The sequence below is a fragment of the Nothobranchius furzeri genome, chromosome 17 (assembly GCF_043380555.1).
Source record: "Nothobranchius furzeri strain GRZ-AD chromosome 17, NfurGRZ-RIMD1, whole genome shotgun sequence".
NCBI classification, from domain to species: Eukaryota; Metazoa; Chordata; class Actinopteri; order Cyprinodontiformes; family Nothobranchiidae; genus Nothobranchius; species Nothobranchius furzeri.
In genome coordinates this window covers 56494546-56516512 of record NC_091757.1, presented here as the reverse complement: position 1 = coordinate 56516512, position 21967 = coordinate 56494546, and the positions used below count along the sequence as shown (strand labels likewise).

The following is a 21967-nucleotide window of genomic DNA, read 5'->3' as shown; positions in this document are numbered from 1 at the left end:
CAAAATTACAAAATATTTTCATCATATTAATTATTTATATTTTAAATTGGTATTTCAGTTTATAAGTGTAAAATGATTCTGCTGGATTGTGCAATAAAACAAAACAAAACAAAAAAATATTTAAATTGTGATTTTTGTGAAAATAAATAGTTTTCATTTGGACTTTTCTGAAATTGGTTTAATGATTAACCGTGCATGTGAAGTTTAATACGATTTCCAAACTATTAAACAAACGTCAGCAAGTTCCGGCTTTGCAGTTTATTAATCCTACATAATATCTGAATTCACTGAACAAATTAGTAAACCCAGTTTTTGTAAACAAGTTGGAATCTTCTGCAGTCTAAATGAAACGTGGTAAATAAAAATTTAGTAGTGGCATAAACATTTATGCATTTCTGTCAACACTGCCCTCTTGTGGTCATCATCTGCAGAAGAAAAATAATCTAGACAATCAGTGGATAGAGTGGCTAGCCTGGCAAAAACAACATTACTTATCATCAAAGCTCAGTTTAAAGAATTGTTTATTTTTTTCTATGTTATTTTCTTCATTGTGTTTTATTGTTGTTTTAATGTATTTTACTGAATGTATTTTTCCTGTCAAGTGACCTTGGGTGTCCTGAAAGGTGCTTTTAAATAAAATGTATTATATTATTATTATTATTATTATTATTATTATTATTATTATTATTATTATTATCATCATCATCATTATTAAAACATTTAAAAGCCATTTTGTTCCCAGTGTTAGATTTAATTTTAAAAATGTGAACTAAGTCTTTAAATAAATTACAGATAGCTCTGTCCCCAAGCTGTGGAGCAGATTGGCCATCAACCACAACATTCGGAGTCCCGCGCTTCTCTGGGCCAAGGGTGTCAGAGCAAAACCTGACCTCACAAAAATGCCTGACAAGTTTTTCATTAGTGTGTAAGCTGAAAAAAAATGTTGCTTTGAAAGAAAAAAACACATTCAAATAATTTCATGTTTGCTCAAAAGGCCTGCCAGAGTCCACTAGATGTCGCTGCTGTCCCGTTTGGGGTTCTTTACCCCTGTTATGGCTCAGAGCCATTTGTGTTTTTCCCTGTGTGTGTGTGAGAGAGGAGATGCAGCACCTGGCTCCAATCTCACTAGATTGCCTCCCGGTTAGATCCTCCCAGCTGATCCTGATGACCAGCAGCATAAAAGTCAGCCAGCCCTCAGTTCAGGGAGCGGCAGGCCAGGGAGGTTCTCTCTGGTCTGTTGTCTCCTCAGCAGCTTTTGGTTTTAAGTTTTATGTAACAACTTTGAGAGCTTAACTCTCTGTGTTTAACCGTTCGCCTTTTAGGGTTTACCCCTTCGCTTGCTTTTATTAAGACATCACTCAGTAAAAGGGAAATCGTGATGGTCTTTCGTGGTGTTTTTGTATTAATTTGGTTAATATGAGAGTTTAGTTGTTACTCGTTTTGCGTTGCTGCTGATGTGTCTTGTTAATCTGTGTTTTGAGTTTATATTTATGTAAATAAATGTTGTTTTGTTACGTTTACCACGAGAACATGCGTCCTCATTGTTACCCCAGGCTCCCTAGACAGCCTGGGACGTAACAAATGGGGGCTCGTCCGGGATTTTTGATCCCAAACCTTACTTGGACGCATGTTCTCGGGCTTACTGTTATTACTTACATTTGGCTTTTGGAATAGTTCACAGCAGCTCTGTTCTGAACACCTTGGTGGTGCATGGTGTGCAAGGGGGGAGGTGACTCTTCAGTTGTGCCCTGGACGATGGATCTAAAGGATGGATCATCAGAGGAATCGCTCTTCAGTGGGTGAGAGGAACCCAATTGGTATGGCACGTCTGACTGGGACGCTACTCCAGTGGCCAGGTGGTCGCTCCGTTGTCTTCCCCCCCCCGCTTTCACAGATGGAACACTCCTGCTGTGGAAGCCTGCCTAACAACTCTGGAACAAGGAGGTCAGAATTGTTATCTTCTCACTGTGGACTTATTCTTTGTGTTAAAGACTTTGATGGAATCCTGTCTGGGGGAACTGAGCGAGCAGACAGTGAATCACCATCGAGAGTTCGGCTGGACCCTGCGTGATCAGTGGATGTGGGACTTTTGGCATGGTCGAGTCCGCACCATCAACCCAGCGCCGATTTGTCACCTTCCCGCTGTTGTTCCACCAAGGGAATTTCAGAACCAGGGGTTGCGTGGGCTGGCACCGTATGTAGGGGGGGATATTGTGATATAGTATAATTAAGTGTAAACCTTAATTATCCTTTTTAGAGGGGAAGTGTTATGGCTCAGAGCCATTTGTGTTTTTCCCTGTGTGTGTGTGAGAGAGGAGATGCAGCACCTGGCTCCAATCTCACTAGATTGCCTCCCGGTTAGATCCTCCCAGCTGATCCTGATGACCAGCAGCATAAAAGTCAGCCAGCCCTCAGTTCAGGGAGCGGCAGGCCAGGGAGGTTCTCTCTGGTCTGTTGTCTCCTCAGCAGCTTTTGGTTTTAAGTTTTATGTAACAACTTTGAGAGCTTAACTCTCTGTGTTTAACCGTTCGACTTTTAGGGTTTACCCCTTCGCTTGCTTTTATTAAGACATCACTCAGTAAAAGGGAAATCGTGATGGTCTTTCGTGGTGTTTTTGTATTAATTTGGTTAATATGAGAGTTTAGTTGTTACTCGTTTTGCGTTGCTGCTGATGTGTCTTGTTAATCTGTGTTTTGAGTTTATATTTATGTAAATAAATGTTGTTTTGTTACGTTTACCACGAGAACATGCGTCCTCATTGTTACCCCAGGCTCCCTAGACAGCCTGGGACGTAACAACCCCTAAACAAGCCTGTAGTTTGAATATAAACATTTGAATTAATACAGATAATAAATGTGAAGCAGAACCGTCTTTTGCACATTGTCAACACTTTCTTCATCTTTCAAATCTTCCCACAGGATCACCTTACATATGCTTGAGTTCAAAGAGACATTTTTTTTTATAGAACATCAGATGAAATATTAAAGAGAAGTTCTTCCTCCTGGGAAAAGAAACATTTCAGAGCACATCTAGAAAACCTGATTCAGACTCTTCATCTGACCCGTTGGGATGTGAGATCTAACTTTAATCTTCCTATATGTGTCGTTTTTTTCCTCTGCTCTGTTAATTTGGCTCTTTAATAGATGTTCAGGTCCACAGAGATGTTTCTGTATAAAGTCAGATGAGTGCAGCTCTGTGACAGAAATGGTGTTGTCACACTTTGACAAAGTAAAACTGAGTAGATATAGAATGCAGTTTTCAAATAGTGATTTAAAAATAAATTCGAACTAAACTTGCTCTACATAAAAATGTGGTTGACCCCTAATCATGTTAACACCCTGATCAAGTGTTTCAGCAAGTGGACCAAACAGCAAAGGAACCCCGTACCATCACACCACCACCACCATGTTAGTTGTAGATTTGATCTACTTTCTGAAATGCAGATGCAATATCAGAAGTGGTTTTGGACTCAAAAATCTTCCATCGATGCCATTTTTGTCACCTTCTTTTTTAATTTGTTTAGAACGAGATGTGATATGTACTCACTCGCTATGATGTCAGACGGGTTCTATTGAAGTGCTACTTTTAATTATACAGGTCTGGGAGTAATCAGGCCTGAGTGTAGCTAGGGTATTGAATTTAGCCTTCCAAACCATGTGGTTAATCAGTTAATTCATGGTTTACCTAGGTTGGTTTGAATAGCACACAACAGAGGTTTGTTTATTGAATTAAAGAGTTCAAGTGTTGCAACAATAAAAGTAATGGAAGAAATCTGTGAGGGGCAAATCCATTTTTCTAAACCCCACAGGCCTGAGTTGTTGTCATTTATGTTACGCAACTTTTAATTTTTCACACCCTCCTCAAACGTTTGAGTTGTTTAAAACATTTCCTTTGCTCAAACTTGGTCACAATATCTGATGTGATTCATTTAAAAAGTAACTTTAACAAAGTAGACGTCTGCAGCTGGTTAAAAGCATATCAGAGAATGTGTAAATAAAACGTGCACGAGGAAGTGAGCTCTGACTTGGTTTTATTTTTTGCTGTTTTTATTTTTATTTTGTTTGTATTGGAAGATAGTGTCGTTGCCGTGCGATGGACTGGCTCTCTGTCCAGGGTGTACCCCACCCGATAGCCCGATGACCGCTGGAGATGCCCCCCCCCGCGACCCTACGTGGACAAAGCGGGTTCAGACAATGGAGGGATGGATGTAAGACACTGTCATGAAAATATTTTATAAATAACATTTCATACAATAATTATAATGTTTTAATATGAACTTAATTCTGAAATCATCAAATGATCTTTGAAATCCAAGGTTCAGCTGCTTGGAAATTGGAAAATTGAGTTTAATAAAGAAATAAAGTGATCCAGGAAGAGGAATGAAAATAACCGACATGTGTTTGGTCATGTGACCACGCTGCGTGCGCAAAGCGACGTGCGTGACGTCACGTGCAAGCCTTCGCCAGTTTCCTCGAGCAGCAAACCTTCAGTATAACTGATATTTGTGATAAAAACTGAGGGAGCTGTTCTCAGGACGAGCCGACAGACACGAACCACCAGAAGCGTCGCGGTTGTAGCCGAGCTGCTGCTGTAATGGAACCCCATCTGTAAGCGAAGAAAACGGCGACGTTTCCCGAGTTTAAAGCCTCAGAAAAGCCTGTTTTTGTCTCTTCTTGCACTGGCTGTCGGAAGGCGGGGAATACAAAGCGACGTGAGCTAAAAAATCCACAAGAAATTGGACCCGCTGAAACCAAAACGGGATTATTCGAAAGCCTGGTCGTGCTGCTGTAACCGCTCAGCGATAGTACATGGATTATCTGGTGAGTGGACCAACTATCAGCGCTGCTTTCTGCTTTTGTTCATCGGACACAAGCTCTAGCTCCGTTCTTCTTCTTCTGTTGTCATGTCAACAGTTAGGTTTAGGTTTTAATTCTATAAACTTTTAGTTTTTGGGTCAAGCCTGTTCCTCATCTGTCTTTTCTGTGTTTACTCGTCAAACGGGATGAATCTGCATACTGACATCTGAATCTTCTCTGTTTTTGCACGTGTGTGTGTGAGATTGACCGATGTGGGTCTTTCTATTGCTGATACCGATATGTTGAGGTCAGGGTCGGCGGATGGCCGATATGTGCTGCCAATTTTTTGGGCCAATGATCACGGCCGATGTTTAGACATTCATATATTATCTGCACTCCAAAATGTCTCTAATGCCAACTTTTGTTAACGCAGAATTTAACCAACTGCAGAATTGTCCCGTTCTGATATTGATATCAGCATTAGGTCCAATATCGGCTCCAAAAAACTTGTCGTTGTCGTCGTCTTCCTCCGCTTATCCGGGTCCGGGTCGTGGGGGCAGCATCCCAACTAGGGAGCTCCAGACCGTCCTCTCCCCGGCCACCTCCACCAGCTCCTCCATCAGGACCCCAAGGCGTTCCCGGACCAGATTGGAGATGTAACCTCTCCAACGTGTCTTGGGTCGACCCGGGGACCTCCTGCCGGCAGGACATGCCCGAAACACCTCCCCAGGGAGGCGTCCAGGAGGCATCCTGACCAGATGCCCAAACCACCTCAACTGGCTCCTTTCGATCCGGAGGAGCAGCGGTTCTACTCCGAGTCCCTCCCGAATGTCCGAGCTCCTCACCCTATCTCTAAGGCTGAGCCCGGCCACCCTACGGAGGAAACTCATTTTGGCCGCTTGTATCCGCGATCTCGTTCTTTCGGCTCCAAAAAACTATCATATTAAATCGAACAGCATCAAAAATCTAAATACAAGCAATCTATTCCACTTTCCATTCCAGCAATTCTATCCTGCAGCGCCCAGATCCGGCATGCAAAGCCCACATGATCAGAACAGTGCTGCTAGAAAAGTAGCAAGGAACAATAGTGACGTCAGCTGTGTGGCAGTATTTGTGGTTCAAGTCAGAAAAAGACCGTGTGGCTGAATGCAACACTTGTCATGCACACGTTTCCTGTGTAGCAACAGAACCGGGGAAGTTTAATACATCCAACCTCATCACACATTTCAATCAGGATCACAAAACTTTGCAGGAGGATTTTGGCTTTGTGTGAAATTGAAACTTTGGACACTCAACTTGTAGCAGTTGGTCAGGGAACAATATTGTCTTTTCTTCTTTTGTCCCTGCCTTCAGCTGTTTCTATCATTTGATGACAGTTAAAATAACTATTTTATTCATTTGTTGTACATTATGTTTAAAAATTACATTTCTAAAACCAGTGATTAAGAAAAAAATTGGTCAGTTGTTTCACAGTTATTGTTGCTGGCTTTTATTCTCTGAGTAATATCACTTGATCGAGTCTTTCATACGTCCCGCTCTATGAGATTGGTTAAAGTAAGCATGACTTGTGCTGATTAGGTATCGGATTGATATCGATATCGGTCAGCACAGAAGGTAGGGATGCACCGATACAATACTGGTACCGGTATCGTATCGGTTTGAAAAAAAGTGGTATCAGTGCATCCCTAACTGAAGGCTGTAATATCGGTATCAAATCGGAAGTGAGAAAGTTGTACGGGGCATCCCTACTTAAGGGTGTGGGAAACCTGATTGATCAACACATTTGCAGTGGACCCTAGTAGGAATTAATGCCTTGCAAGTCGTACTAATGGCAATAAAGCCCAGAACTGCTCATTTCAGCGCCAACAAATGTGGCAGCAGACAGCCGGATTTAGTCTTATTTCCTGATAGTTGGACTTCTTGCCGCGGATTGGATAACGGTAACGTGACTCTACCGCTGACTTGCAACGTGGATGTTTTATCTCCACATATAACACAAGCCTGAAGGAGTTTTTCTGTGTGGTGGTGTTGCTAATGCTAACGGTTAGCTTTTACTGTTAGGGACGTTGTCTGCTGATTTCTGGATGTAACAACAACAGCGTAGTAGTGAAAAGGGCTTGTGATCATGACTTCATCACCAAAGCAGCCGCCCCGTTGGAGGCGTGTGAGTCCTTACTTGTTGCTCGTTACTACTGTAAACCGCGCGCTCGGTCTCGTTCTTGCGGCTTAAATCAATCTGTTATTCATTTGATATTGCACAACTCTAGTAAGTCGTTGCTGTGTTGTGGGGTGACATGTGATCGCCAGGGGAATAAAGGTGGAAAACAAGCTAACTTTTCACCGTTTTCCTGCTTGGAGGCAAAACCATGGAGACCAAGTATCTAGCATAACAAAGTCTTGTTGGCTCACTTGGTTTGCAGCTATGAGGCGACTAAACATCGCCTTCAGGAGTATTTTCATTCTGGTAAGTTACAGATCCCTCAACCGCAACACACACACACACACACACACACACACACGCACGCACGCACGCACGCACGCACGCACGCACGCACACACACACACACACACCAGTAAGCTAATGCGGTTGTGCCGACACACCACACAACCACTCCTGCTACACTTCTATGGGATGATTTTGATCGTTTTACTAGAAAAAACAACAAATTAAATGTTTACCTCTCATCTGAACGTTTACGTCCGCTCACACCACAAACAAGTTAGCCGAAAATGTCCGTCATGCAGAACTGCAGCGGTAACAATACGTCATTGGTGCTCCAGTCTTGGGTCTTTCATATGGATCAGAACCATTTATAATGCTGATTTAGTCCACATACCGGTCCCCAACGTCTTTATTGAACCTATCCCTGTTTATTCCGCATCCTTTTTGGGATTTTATAATGTTGTCCAACACTTTCTTTCACCCAAATCCACTTCTTCTCTGCGACAGTACTGTTTGTTTCACGGTGTGTTTACACTCGTCAAGCTTCCAACTAGGGATGCACCGATCAGGTTTTTTGCTGCCGATCATCGATACCGATATCAAAGAATGCTGATCACCGATACCGATCACCGATACCGATCACCGATACCGATCACGTGGATTGGCCAGAAATTTTCTACAACATTATAATGAGTGCTACAAACTACATAATCTGGGAATAAAGGAAATGTAACCTAATCTAAAATGGTCTGTATTAGGGTTGTCACGGTGTGAAAATTTAACCTCACGGTTGTTGTGACCAAAATGACCACGGTTTTCGGTATTATTGCGGTCTTTTTTTTAAACGTGCTACATTTTCACACAATTAAATAAACCCTGTATGTCAGGAAATATTGTCCTCAGTTTGTGTCTAAATTTAGCCTAAAATGTGTTATTTTGTAATTATGTTATTTGTTTACATTTTTTCCCTTTAGTCTTTAAAATACCAATATTTGCCCATAACTTCTTATTTTATGTCTGTTTGATGTCATCATTTAAAAATATTAGACCAGATGAATGATACTCAGTACTCAAGTAGCCTTCTAATCAGATACTTTTTTACCCTTACTTGAGTAATAAACCCTATATCAGGAAAATATTGTCCTCGGTTTGTGTCCTTCCAGTGAGCTTTGCAGATGTGGGAAAATGTCATCAGGCAGTAATCGTTGTTAAATTCATAATTATTCTCGGAGAGAGACCAACTCTTATCGGCCCCTGGGAGCCCCGTAATGCATAGCGTCATTTCAACATGGCGGTGTCCGCGACACGATTTATATGCAGGTAGCGGCGCTGCGGCTGCTTTATATAGCAACTCGTTGCATTCTCCCTCAACCCAAATCCTCGGATCACGCATTTTAGCTAAAACGCTAACGTTAGCTTGCCTTGTGTTGACTGTAGAGTTGTGGGTGATGGTCACGCAGATGTGTCATGAGATTTGAAGCGTTGCTGCCTTTCACAGACACTTTTTCCGCTCGTGCTGCAAACAGGATAGCCGTCTTCTATCAACTGTCCCTCGGCATTCTTCTAATATCTAAAAGATGCCCGTACTTCCGACTTTGTCTTCTTTGAGGGATAATAAATGTCCTGAGCGCTGCCGTCTCCTCCTTTGACCATTATTTCAGCTTTAGCTTCAAGAAAGTTTTGTTGTAAACAACAAAGTGCGTCTGTGCCGCCGGCAACTTCAGCCGATGATACGGTGGCTGGTAAGGGTCACCGCGCCTACACCGCAGCCACGGTAAACCCACCAAGATAATATAGTTTTTTTTAAAAACAAGACGGTTATTATTGTCAACTTTTTTTCTTTTTTTTTTTACCGGGGTTTAGCGCTACACTGGTTACCGTGACAACCCTACCTGATCGGTCTGCTTTGATCTATTTTGAAAATTCCGATCAAAACCGATAGGGGCGCTATCGGCCGATTACGATCAAATGCCGATCCATTGGTGCATCCCTACTTCCAACATGGCCGCGCACATCCCAGAATGCTATGCGTAATCATATAAAGATTGGGGAGTCCATGGATGTTGTGTGACATAGATCTGTCAGGCTTTTCAAATACTAGAGTTTCACCATCTATTTTCTATCCATCCATCCATCTTCTGAACCCGCGTTGTCCACGCAGGGTCGCTGGGGTGGGGGGGGGGGCTGGTGCCTATCTCCAGCAGTCAACAGGCAATTAGGCGGGGTACACCCTGGACAGAGAGCCAGTCCATCACAGGGCAACACAGAGACACAGGACAAACAACCATGCACACTCACACCTAAGGACAATTTAGACAGACCAATCAACCTAACAGTCATGTTTTTGGACTGTGGGAGGAAGCCGGAGAACGCGGAGAGAACCCACGCATGCACGGGGAGAACATGCTAACTCCATGCAGAAAGATCCCAGGCCGGGAAGCGAACCCAGGACCTTCTCGCTGCAAGGCAGCAGCTCTAACCACTGCGCCACTGCGCAGCCCACATCTATTTTCTATCAGAAGTTAATGCAGGAGACAGGTGTAGGAGACTATTTTCATGATCAGCCCGCTTGAAAAACTCAGAATGACCGATTATAACCAGAAAAAAAGACATTTACAAACTGTTTTTCACTCAACCACACCTTTAATTCTGTGCACAGTATTAAATTTAGGTTAATTGTTTGATTTTATCAAACAAATCAAGAAACTGACCAAATACTAAATATAAAACTTATATAAAAAGAAATGTCAGTTCACAATAAAGTTTTATTACACATTTGTTTTTCAGGATCACAAATGAACATTTAAATATAATTCCCCAACAGCGCCAGGCTGCCCACAGATGTGCCTGACTTAAAATCAGCTCCACTGAAAATACATATCAGCTGGTGCAATATATGTATATATAAAATACTGGCTGACCGATATATCAGTCTATCCCTAATAAATATAGGTGTCTTTTTTATGATTCATGTGACTAAAAGACTCTTAAGTCCCAGGTTATAGTCCCACCTTTAAGTCTGGACATCATGGTTTTTTGGGCCTTTGCCCACTTTCTCCAGGTCGGATGGGTGCTGCAGAAACAACAGCAACAGTCACAATAGGGAGGAAGTTGTAAATGAAGGCTTTCCTTGAGAAATCCTACAACCACATGCAAAAATGGATGCATATTGTGCTGTCAACTCACAAGAGGGACACAATGTGAAGTACGGAGGGACTTGCCCACCCAGTGTTATCAGCTTGTTTATAAATGGGCCTCCCAAGATGTGAAACCTGAAATGAGCTTTGAACTTTGGCATCACTGGATTAGTTCTCCAACCAGTGTTGTCTGGTGGTAACTGCTCACTCTTGCATCCTGTTGAGCACTAAAATGGGGCATTCATAGTTAACACGAGTTATTATGCAAACTCTGTGAAATGTGCATGGAAAATTTCTCGATACCAAAGGGTAAACTTGTGCAGACGCTTGTCAAAAACAGGCCCCCGTGTGACATGAAATAGTTGGAACAAGCGTGTTTTTTTCCTGCATGATGTGCCGTTACACAAGGTAAAACAAACAACCATTTCCTGCATGCTTTGGTCGGATGTGAGATTTGACTTGTTACCATTTACACGTTTGAGGGATTTTAGATTTTATGTGTTGACTTTGTGTGGAAAGCTCAGCTGTAACCCTGTGGAGAGCTGGAGCGGAGAGTGTTTAAGCGTCCTCTTGAGGTCAGGCGCTCAGTAGGCGCTGGGCCTCCTTTCCTGCTGTGGAACACTGGAGACTTGGTACAAAACCTGAACCACAAATATGTCCCTTCCCCCTTTTGTAAATCTGCATTGATTTGATAAGCTTTTAATGATTTATTCCAGTTCTCTATTGTTTTACTGAAGGGCCCTGGTTAGGCGTGTCTCTTAGGGACAGCTGGCATCAAACAGAACCGCTGGAGGCTAGTATTGCACATCTCTGGGTGATCACTGTTGAGTTATGACAGTAGGTGAGATCTGATCTATGCTGGATTGTCTTTCAACTGGGAGGTGGAGCATGTTGAAGGGACTTAACTTCTGCACAGTCAGCACTGTGTTTAAAAAAGACCGTGCAAAAAGTGCAGCACTGAGGGAAGAATTTGGTCCTGGCTGTTGCCAGGACACAGCCTTACCAAATTACGGCTGCTCTATGTAGCCGTAACCCACTGGAAACTTAATTAGACAGACTGACATGTGTACAGCATCTTCTGAGTTCACAAACAAGACTGTAATGCTTGCTTATTTACACAGTTTTTATATCCCCTTACTCCTTAAAACATGCACACACAGGAAGCAGTTTATTTCTGCTGTATGAACTGAAATAACACTCCATGTATTGTTTTTGCCTTTTCCTTTATTTGCTCTTGGTGACACTGTTACATGTAGCTGAATCTGTTCATACAAAACCTTTGCTAGGTCACATTGTCCTCAGTATCCCCTTTCCAGCATGTTTTTGTTGTATCCCTTCACCAACATACTGGTTGAATCGTCTGTTCAGCACGTCATCAAATTTTATTTTTTGCTCTTCAAATGCAACGTTAATATGTTATCTCTAAAAATGAAACCAGCCTGAATGTGTTATGCCATGTTGTGGAAGTGCCAGTGCTAACAGTTAGCTTCTACTGGCTGACATGCTCTGCTCTCTCCTGGCAACAAAACTAAACAAAGCCTTCCGCGGTCACAAGCTAAGGTTGGTAAGTCCAAATTTCACAGTGTGACGTAGATCTGTGTTTTTCTTTTGACCCGAGCGTTTTCCCGTCTATTTTCTAAGCGGAATTAGAAAATAGCGTTTTTAGCCCCATTGACATGCATTAATTTTTTCGTTCTTCCGGGGACCCATGGTCCGGATGTAGATGGGTGTGACTTAGGCTCTCTATTTGAAGTCACGGTCAACAAAAGACGTTTGGACCTAGAAAACAGAGACTGGTGTTTAGCAATTTCTCGTTTCGTCCGGCATCGCGAGTTTCTGGTTCCAGCAGGAGCATCTCTGGGAAGATACCCGAGGGGAGGGGTGAGTGTTCTGTGACCTAGCTTTTATGCAGATCCGGTATACAGTAATCCCTCGCTACTTCGCTGTTCGTTCATCCCGGATTCGCTGCTTCGCGGATTTTTTCTTTGGAGCATTTTTCAGGGGGAATTCGCAGATTTGCGGTATTTTTCACTGATTTGCGGTATTTTTCTATGCGAAATATCAAGAAATTCTTGTTTTTTTTTCATCAATTTCATCATAAAATGCACTTTTTGTAATAAAACTAAAAAAAACAAGTAAAACATTTTTTTTCTTGAGTTTTACCCACAAAAAGAGAATGTGATCCTACGATAATTCAATAGGGAGTGTGGTTTCACAGACGCGGAAGTGAGCGTCTGTGAAACGCCGGCTGATCTAGGAACCCCCCGAGCGTTCGAGCATCAACGAAGTGACACGGAAATGCCGGGCTTTCCAGAAGTAAGTAAGATAACTTACTATGAGCTGATAGTTCGTTGGATTGATCGGTAGGTTGGAAACTCTGATCATGAATCTGAAGAAACGATGACTGAGTGGTGAGCTGGAAAGGCGACTTCCGATTATAGCCGCGGTTTGTGACGTAGGTGCGACGTAGAGGGAATCCCCGCGAGGGGCATGCTGGGAGTCCCTACTTCGCGGATTTTCACCTATCGCGGCCAGGTCTGGAACGCATCTACCGCGATAAACGAGGGATCACTGTAACAGCTGTACAGTAATGCAGGCGATGAGGGTTGAAGACATTTTTCACGTTCAGCATGCATGTGAAACTCGGTGTGGCCGATTGTATTTCACAAAGAACGAGTATTAATGTTTCTCAGTGAACCTCCTCTTTAAGACAAGATGATCTGAAATGTTATGAAATCATTTGTAATTCTTTCTGAACAACCAGAAATCATCTTATCTCCATTATGCACAAGACTCTGAGTAATGACACTTGCCAGATGTTATTGAGGGGAAAGTAAACTGGTTCTCACCTTTACTGATCTGGGTCAAACTCAGGATAAGTCAACAAAAACAACACTTAAGGAAAAGTTTCTAAATATAATCACATTTTAAACTACTATCAAAGTTGTATAACCCAAATAAAACATTTTATTTCAGTCCGTTCACAAGATACTTGGGTTTGATGAGGCTGACTGTTAAAGTTTTGCTAGGTTTTCCGGTCCCGACATCGCGTTCTTAGTGGTGAAAAGACGTAAACGAATAAGTGTATTGTGTGTTTAAGTATGACTTGCTGTTGAGCAAACATCGGCAGACCTTTTTTTTGACAACACTTTCTTCAACTGAGACGCCTGTTGTTTGAACTTCGGTTAAAAAATAACTTTAAAAGGAGACGTATTTGCTCAATGTAAGCAGGCTTCCTGCTTTTGCACAGACGTAAACGTGTTTAAACGTTAGTGCTCATCTATGCAGTAAATACGAACCTAAAGGGGCGTTATTCAGCTGCCACCACTCATAATTTATTCATTTTTAACTCAGATGTGACATTGTCGTGTTTACATACATCTACGTATGTCCATGCAAGGTGGTACGGGGATGCTGGGATCATTACTTGTTGAAAATAAACAGAAGTCTGCGTGTGCAGGTTTACATTTCATAGTTATAACATGGTGGAAAAAGAGCTAAGAGGAGTAGCTTGGAAAGTTTCAAATGAAGTTCATATAAAAAGTAACACAAAGCTGATGTTAAGGCTTCTCTCAGCTTTCCCCTCTTTGTGGTACAAACCTCCACCAGATCCTTTTATGGCACACATAAATGGCTGATTATATGCAGATAAGATATTTTAGCAATGCTTTTTATTGATGGGGAAATATTAGTTTAATCATTTACTTTTTCAGTTGCTTAGAGCAACTTTGACTCTGTACGTGTATTATTGTGGAATTCACACGGGTGGAGGAGGCAGGGTAAGTTTCATCAAATCCAAGCGTCTTGTTTCCAGGTTGAAGGAACGGCTCATGAAAATAACTTTTATTTAATAAAAAATGACATCTCAATAGTGCCAGTGGTAATATTTAATCATTTAGCCAGGTCCTTTTAAAATTAAATGTAAACCAGGGTTTTGCCTGGCTCAAATTGAGGCTGCGGTGGTACCATCCTGACCGTGCGCCAGCACATGCGTACTCTGCGCATTCAACTGCTTCAATTTTTTAAAGGCAAAATATTTTTTCGTTAAGTGTTCTAATCTAAGCTTCTGTTGATTAATTGAATATTACATTTGACAACGTTTCAAGTGAAACAAAACTGGTTTGATGCTAAAAAATATGAAATAAAACAACAAAAATGTCAGACTCTTATTATGAAAGGCTCAATAATGTGCATTAGATTGGTGTTTAGTTCCATTTTCTGATTTTTATAGTTAAAATATGTTTAAATATTTGACCTACATTTCAGTAACATTTTAGGTTCGTATTAATAACACTCATCTTAGTCAAAATAACACATAAATATATCCAGTAAATATAATGCACTTCACTAACATGCATTTGTGTTGGAAATGGTAATAACATTTAATTTCTGCTGCTAGTAATGTATGGGCGGCATGTCTATTATGTACGGGTTGGCAATAATCCAGTTTAAATTATGTTCAAAGATAGAAGCGTTTGTGAATTATATACTACAACGGCTTGCCGTACTTCCTGCTCCTACTGCGGAGCAGACTTGTAGCAGTCATGTGACTCGTGTCTGCAGCGGGTCTGATCTGTAGGATGCAGAATAAACAGGATGGTGGGGACTTTTTATCTGCTTGTAGAGTTTAGTCTTTCTTAGTTTTACGATCATCATCATATATTTTTCTGTGCGCCACTTGATCGTGAGACTGCTTCCCGTTAGCTTTAGCATTAGCCAGTCTGTGTGTAGCTGCACTTTTGATCCCAAACTTTGGACCGGTTCTGCCTTTGCTGGTTCCTTTATTTTCCTCCGCTGCATCCAGATTTCCACACTGTGCACCAGTACAAAGCATTTTTATTACACGTAACTTACATTTGCTCAATAAAGTTCTGGGGAAAATAGTAATTCAAAGATGTTGCACCAGTGCTACGTTTAAAAATAGAACGACACGCACAGACACCACTGTACAGCTCTGCTCTGATATGGAAGAGCCTCGGGGAAAATCGGGACGTCAATACAGTGATCCCTCGCTACTTCGCGGTTCGTTTATCGCGGATTCACGACTTCGCAAATTTTTTCTTTGGAGCCTTATTCAAGGGAAATTCGTCGATTCGCGGTATTTTTCACCGATTCGCGGTATTTTTCTATGCGAAATATCAAGAAATTCCTGTTTTTTTTCATCAATTTCATCATAAAATGCACTTTTTGTAATAAAACTATAAAAAAACCAAGTAAGAAATTTTTTTTCTTGAGTTTTACCCACAAAAAGAGAATGTGATCATACGATAATTCAATATAGTACTGTACTGTAAATATGGTGTCCCTACTTTGCGGATTTTCACCTATCGCGGCCAGGTCTGGAACGCATCTACCGCGATAAACGAGGGATCACTGTAGCACCAACCATAGATCTGTACCAACTAGCAAGAAAAGCTATTTTTGATCTTTTTCTGCAGCGATTTCAGTGCTTTTCGGTGCACCGCTGCTGATACAGCGTCCTGTAGTGGCGCAATGCTGCAACTGCAGTTAAAATAACACCCATATAGCTGGGGGCAGAGTGAAATCAGGCTGGGGTGGCACAAAATTAGCTGGAGGCGGCCGCCACGCAAATTTAACACAGGAAAAACCAAACTAAATACCATCTTAGGAGGATTTATATAGGGATACTACAGCATCTGTGAGTGAAAATCTTTTTTATAACTAGAAAAAAGTTTTTGTAGACATGATTCTATTCCTGCTTTGACAACATCACATCACAAGCTTGTTGCTAACTGTGTGCAGCACATGAACATATACCAGAAGGGTCTTCAGATTGCAGCAGCGTAGTTGTTGCTTGTGTCTATAGAAGCTCCTGCTCTTCCTCTGTTTTTAGAAAACCTAACAGATTGCTAATTTTTTGCCGTCCTCTCATAATAACAACCCCCACTTTAGACACATGCGATGCATGAATGTGTTATTGAGGCTGCAGTGAAAATCTGCAAGTGTCTTGATGCACCAAGCAGCCATAATCAAGTCAGATGCTTTAGTGTTTGATCAGCTGATCACTGGCTTGGCTGTGGTCTGGTTCTGGCCAGCAGACGATCACTTTTAGTTAAAAACCAAGCCAAGCTGGGATAATAATCAGTACCAGATTGGTCAGTAGCGGTTTTCAATAGCCGATATGTGGAGGTCATGGTCAGCCAATCGCTGATATGTGCTGCTGATATTTTGGGCAGATTTTCATGGCTGATATCTAGACATTTTGTGCCATTTTCTGAACCTGAATCAGTTTTTGAACACAAAATTAAACCAACTGTTGGATCTTAAGTTTGTGCACTATTCTGTATTAAACTCAAATGTTTAACCAAAGTAAATCAAACAAATCAATTAAACTGAAGCGATAAACAAAAATCAGGTAAATAAAAAGAAAATTCAGCTGAAAAGAATGTTTCAGGACATTTGTTTAACACACATTTTGAGGAAACACACAAACATATATATATACACACTAGGGTTGTCACGGTAACCGGTGTAGCGGTAAACCCCGGTAAAAAAGTTGACAATAATAATTACCGTCTTGTTTTAAAAAAACTATATTATCTCGGTGGGTTTACCGTGGCTGCGGTGTAGGCGCGGTGACCCTTACCAGCCACCGTATCATCTGCTGAAGTTGTGCGCTTTGTTGTTTACAACCAAAACTTTCTTGAAGCTAAAGCTGAAATAATGGCCAAAGGAGGAGACGGCAGCGCTCAGGAGGACATTTATTATCCCTCAAAGAAGACAAAGTGGGAAGTACGGGCATCTTTTGGATATTTGAAGAATGCCGAGGGACAGCTGATAGAAGGCGGCTATCCTGTTTGCAGCACGAGCAGAAAAAGTGTCTGTGAAAGGCAGCAACGCTTCAAATCTCATGACACATCTGCGTGACCATCACCCACAACTCTACAGTCAACGCAAGGCAAGCTAACGTTAGCGTTTTAGCTAAAATGCGTGATCCGAGGATTTGGGTTGAGGGAGAATGCAACGAGTCGCTATATAAAGCAGCCGCAGCGCCGCTACCTGCATATAAACCGTGTCGCGGACACCGCCATGTTGAAATGACGCTATGCATTACGGGGCTCCCAGGGGCAGATAAGAGTTGGTCTCTCTCCGAGAATAATTATGAATTTAACAACGATTACTGCCTGATGACACTTTCCCACATCTGCAAAGCTCACTGGAAGGACACAAACCGAGGACGACATTTTCCTGATATAGGGTTTATTACTCAAGTAAGGGTAAAAAAGTATCTGATTAGAAGGCTACTTGAGTACTGAGTATCATCTGATCTAGTATTTTTAAAATGATGACATCAAACAGACATAAAATAAGAAGTTATGGGCAAATATTGGTATTTTAAAGACTAAAGAGGAAAAATGTAAACAAATAAACAACATAATTACAAAATAACACATTTTAGGCAAAATTTAGACACAAACTGAGGACGATATTTTCCTGACCTACAGGGTTTATTTAGTTGTGTGAAAATGTAACAAGTTTAAAAAAATACCGCGATAATACCGAAAACCGTGGTAATTTTGGTCTCAATAACCGTGAGGTTAAATTTTCACACCGTGACATCCCTAATACACACATACATATATTGGGGCTGGGCAATAAATCGAAAATTTATCGTTATCAAAATTTCTGACACTTATCGAGATAATTTTTCCCATGTCAATAAATTTGATAATAAAAAAAATGAAAAGACGTGTGTAGGTTGGCGATGTTCATGTCCCTTTAAGAAGCTGTACCACCTAAAGTCTCGTAAAAATGTAACTCAAAGTAACATATGTGACAGCCCCATCTAGTGGACAACTTTTGTTTCTGCACGTACCTGTAGTTGTCGTCCGTTTATCGTTGTCGAGGTGAAAACCTCAATATATCGTGATATTGATTTTAGGCCATATTGCCCAGCCCTATCCTCAAAACTAATAGACTGCAAAGTGTGCATTCTTCTCATGGCTAAAAGCAGAAATTCATTCCTTTTGAAGTACTTTAAGTGCCAGTCGGTCAGGGTGAGGACTTATTATTTTGGCCACCAACTTTCTGCGATAGCTATGTTATCGTACTGTTTTTGTTTGTCCAAATAACTTCTTTAAAGGTGCAGTTGACTGAAAAAACATTTGTAATGATTATTTCGGATTATAATGGGTCAGTCTGAGTTTTCCATGCAGGCTGAACATCAAAATAGTCTCCTACACCGCTCTCCTTCATTAGCTTCTGATAGAAAATAGATGGTGAAACTCTAGGATTTGAAAAGCCTGACAGCTCTACATCACACTGTCATCATACATTCATGGACTCACCCATCTTGGATCGTGACAGGGAAGACTGTTGTTGATTTACCGTCTTGGAAACAGCAGAGAACGTCCCGACTAGTAGAAGTTAACCATTAGCATTAGCAACACCACCACACAGGAAATCTCCTCCAGGCTTGTGGTCTATGTGGAGATAAAACATCAACGTTGCAGAACACAAGATGTCCAAACATCAGGAAATAAGACTCCAAATCCTGTCGTCTGGAGCTCAGCTCAAACGGGGCTCACTTCTAGTTCCTGAAACAGGCGCACCAGAGCTTTGGTTCCCCAGAGGATGACTTGCAAGGCATAAATTCCTACTAGATTAAACAAATGCTTCACTCCTCTAACACATTAACAGAAATCTAAGATTATAGACTGCATGTTCTTGAACGCTTAGTTTAGACCTTTTATGTAATCAACTCTGCATCTGAAGGCTGTTTATTGCTAATGCAGTTAATTAGCTGAACATTGTATAACTGCATCAAGTCAGCATGTGGTGGGATCAGCTATTACGAGACGGCCGAGATGACAAACATGATCTTTGAACATCGTGACTCACGCTTCTCCGGGAGACATCCAACAAAACGTCCCACCGCGTTTACTGAAATCCTCATGACTGCTGCAGGTTACAGCGGTCGGTCTTTTCATCCTCCTCCCTGCAGAAAGCAATAGTCTTCGTACCTGCCAGGGCCGATGCGTACTGTACAAGCATTGTGTGGGTGTGTAACGGTGACTAATCCAATCTGCAGTCTTATCCTGGACTCGGTTGTCACCGAGTCCTTAATCTCTGTGGGGAGAGTGAGAAATCCTTGCGGTCTTAAGCTTGTGTCTGTCTGTTGATCCTTGTAATAGTTTTTATGAATGAATAAAGGGAGTAAACAAAGGATCCTTCTCCCTGTATGCTTCCAAAGCTCTACGTGCAAAGGCAGGGTTTGGCTGAGGGTATTGACAGCTGCCGGTTAGATTTTAAAGAGCTGCTCTCATGTTGTTGATCTGGCTCTGTTGTGCTCAGCTGCTCCGGATCCTCCTCCATCCATTCACATACTCCTGAGGCTTGGGTAGTTGGTTGCCGGGGGTTACGCTTGTTGTTGAGCACAATGTCGGAGCACATGCAGCTCTCCCTCGCCTTGTGCGGAATCGGGCTTTACACGGTAAGAAAATAGACATTTGCTGCTTTGTCTGTTCCTCGACAGCAGAGATGAGCCCTGTTGTGTTTACTCGCGCTGGATTAGGCGCTGTTAGTTTTTACCTCGCTTTAATCTTCCCTTATTGTGTTTTGAGATGGATACAGACCAAACGGAAGTAGCTGCTGCTCTATTAGTGTTCTCCAAAGGGAAGAGCTTAATGTCTTTCTGGCGACAGTATCAAGGTTGGAAACACCAACATGGGCACAGGGGTGGATTTTTCCCCCCGTCTTCAGCAGCTCTTAGCAACTGGCTTCAGGCTCTCGTGTAGCTGTCACTCACTTTATGAATATTTAACTCTGAGGCTGAAGAGTTTTTTCTTTTAGTTTTCTAGTCAGACTTGTGGAAAAGCGTTTTTTTAATCAACATTTATTGTTTAGTAACACAGCTGTATTAATAATCAGTTGTTAAAATATAAACTGCAGCTCATGTTGCTTATTGTGAGGCATCCTGTCATTACATCACCAGCTGGTGACAACATTACTGCTCAAAACATTGAAATCATAAAAAACCTTAACATTAGTCTAACCGGAAGTGTGGTAGACATGGCCTGAGTTAGAAATTAAATTTTTTATTGAACTGGTGTTCTCTTTTAAACTGTGCTTTTTCCCAGCCTGTTGTTCTTAAAGGGACATTATGGAAGTTTGACAGCCAAAACATGTATAGAAATAATAAATGTCTTCTTCATACATTCTCCTGCAATGCCCTGGTCCTGTAGAATGAGCCCTGGCATTTTTACTGTGATTGCCTGTTTTTCTGTAAAATCACAGAAAAAGAGAGATGCTCGGGTCGAGCAGGCTGCTTCATGCGCGTTCACGCTCAGGCATCGCCCGTAGCATTTGCTATCCGTAGCTTTAGCAGCAGAGAGAGAGGCAGTGCCACTTTGTCGCTGTTCCTAACGCCTAGTGACAAAGCTAGCTACATTTCTGAGGACCCTTAGCTACTTTCTGTAGAACTTTCTTCTAGATATTTCCTGCTAATTAGCAACAAAATAGCCATTTTCACTCCGAACCGTTCTTTGGTTTGACGTTGTTTCAGCTGTCATCAAGGATATAAATGTTACAGATACTGTGAATGTTACTAGAGTGTAGCTCACCTTGTAAGATGTCCGACTCTCATGCAGAAGACCTGGGTTCGATTCTGGGTGTGAACATAGTTTATTTAGAGTTTCTTTTTTACATTAATGGTGTATTTTTTTTACAGTAAGACGCCCAAATTTTTATTTGAGACTCGCCGAACGGCATTGAATTCACAGATAAAAAAGATGTGGGTTCAACTTTCATTTTGGAACAATTTTTCAAGCAAGGGAAGGGAATGATCTGAGCATGCAGGAGGACTGACCCATCATAAACCTTTGTCGCTGTGCTGAAGAGAAAGCTACAGAACCAAATTATTTAATTAATTAGCTGCGTGTTCTCCTGTCCTCTGTCCTATGACACACACACACACACACACACACACACACACACACACACACACACACACACACACACACACACACACACACACGGGACTGTCTCAGCTGTTATTTTCGTTAAGGAGTGTGCACGTACAGCATGCGCGCCTCGTGCACGAGCCTACTATTGAAGCTGCTGTTACGCGTTTGGCCTGAGGGGGCGATCGTGAGCATAAAAATTCAAAAGCCCCTTTAATGTATTGAGACCTTAGACATTACTTGGTGTGTGTTTTTATTTTCACCTAGCTATTCTGGATTTATAGGACACCAGAAACACAGAAACATGCAGTTTATAAGTATTAAAACATTTTAAAAAATGTGAAAACATCTAAAGGTGCCATTTTGTCCTGCAGGCTGTTGTTGTAAATCAGCACGTTTTAAACTTTATATGTATATGTTACAGTTTTTACAGATATGTTCAGTTTGGGCATTGTTTTGATTTTTGCGTATTTCAAGTGCAGGGTTACAGAGAAACCATCTTTTACTTATTCTTTCTGATTTCTTTAAACTGAGTTTAAAGGTGCAATATGTAAGACCATAGTGGGAACTTTACAGTGAGAACATCCCAAAAGAATCTAATGTTTCAGTCATTTTGGAAGGAAGGTTATACTGAAACACATTTCTAATCCAGCTGGCTGCGGGGCTGTG

The 21967-nt window shown here is 41.6% G+C and overlaps 1 protein-coding gene across 7 annotated transcripts in view; it reads left to right on the top strand.

Annotated features, from left to right (window-relative positions):
* Window positions 1-4329: 4329 nt before the first annotated feature.
* arl15a (ADP-ribosylation factor-like 15a) overlaps window positions 4330-21967 on the top strand; it is a 177680-nt gene continuing 160042 nt past the window's right edge. For 5 of the 7 annotated variants that reach the window (XR_008559240.2, XM_070546229.1, XM_054731653.2 and 2 more), the window contains exon 1: window positions 14341-19830. Coding sequence is in view for 6 of the 7 variants with exons in the window: in XM_070546229.1 (XP_070402330.1) it covers window positions 19777-19830 (54 nt within the window). In the remaining variant the exon portion in view is untranslated. Of the gene's footprint in view, window positions 4821-14340; window positions 19831-21967 lie in introns of those variants that run through there. The other 2 variants (XM_015973179.3, XM_070546227.1) reach the window with 1 other exon arrangement.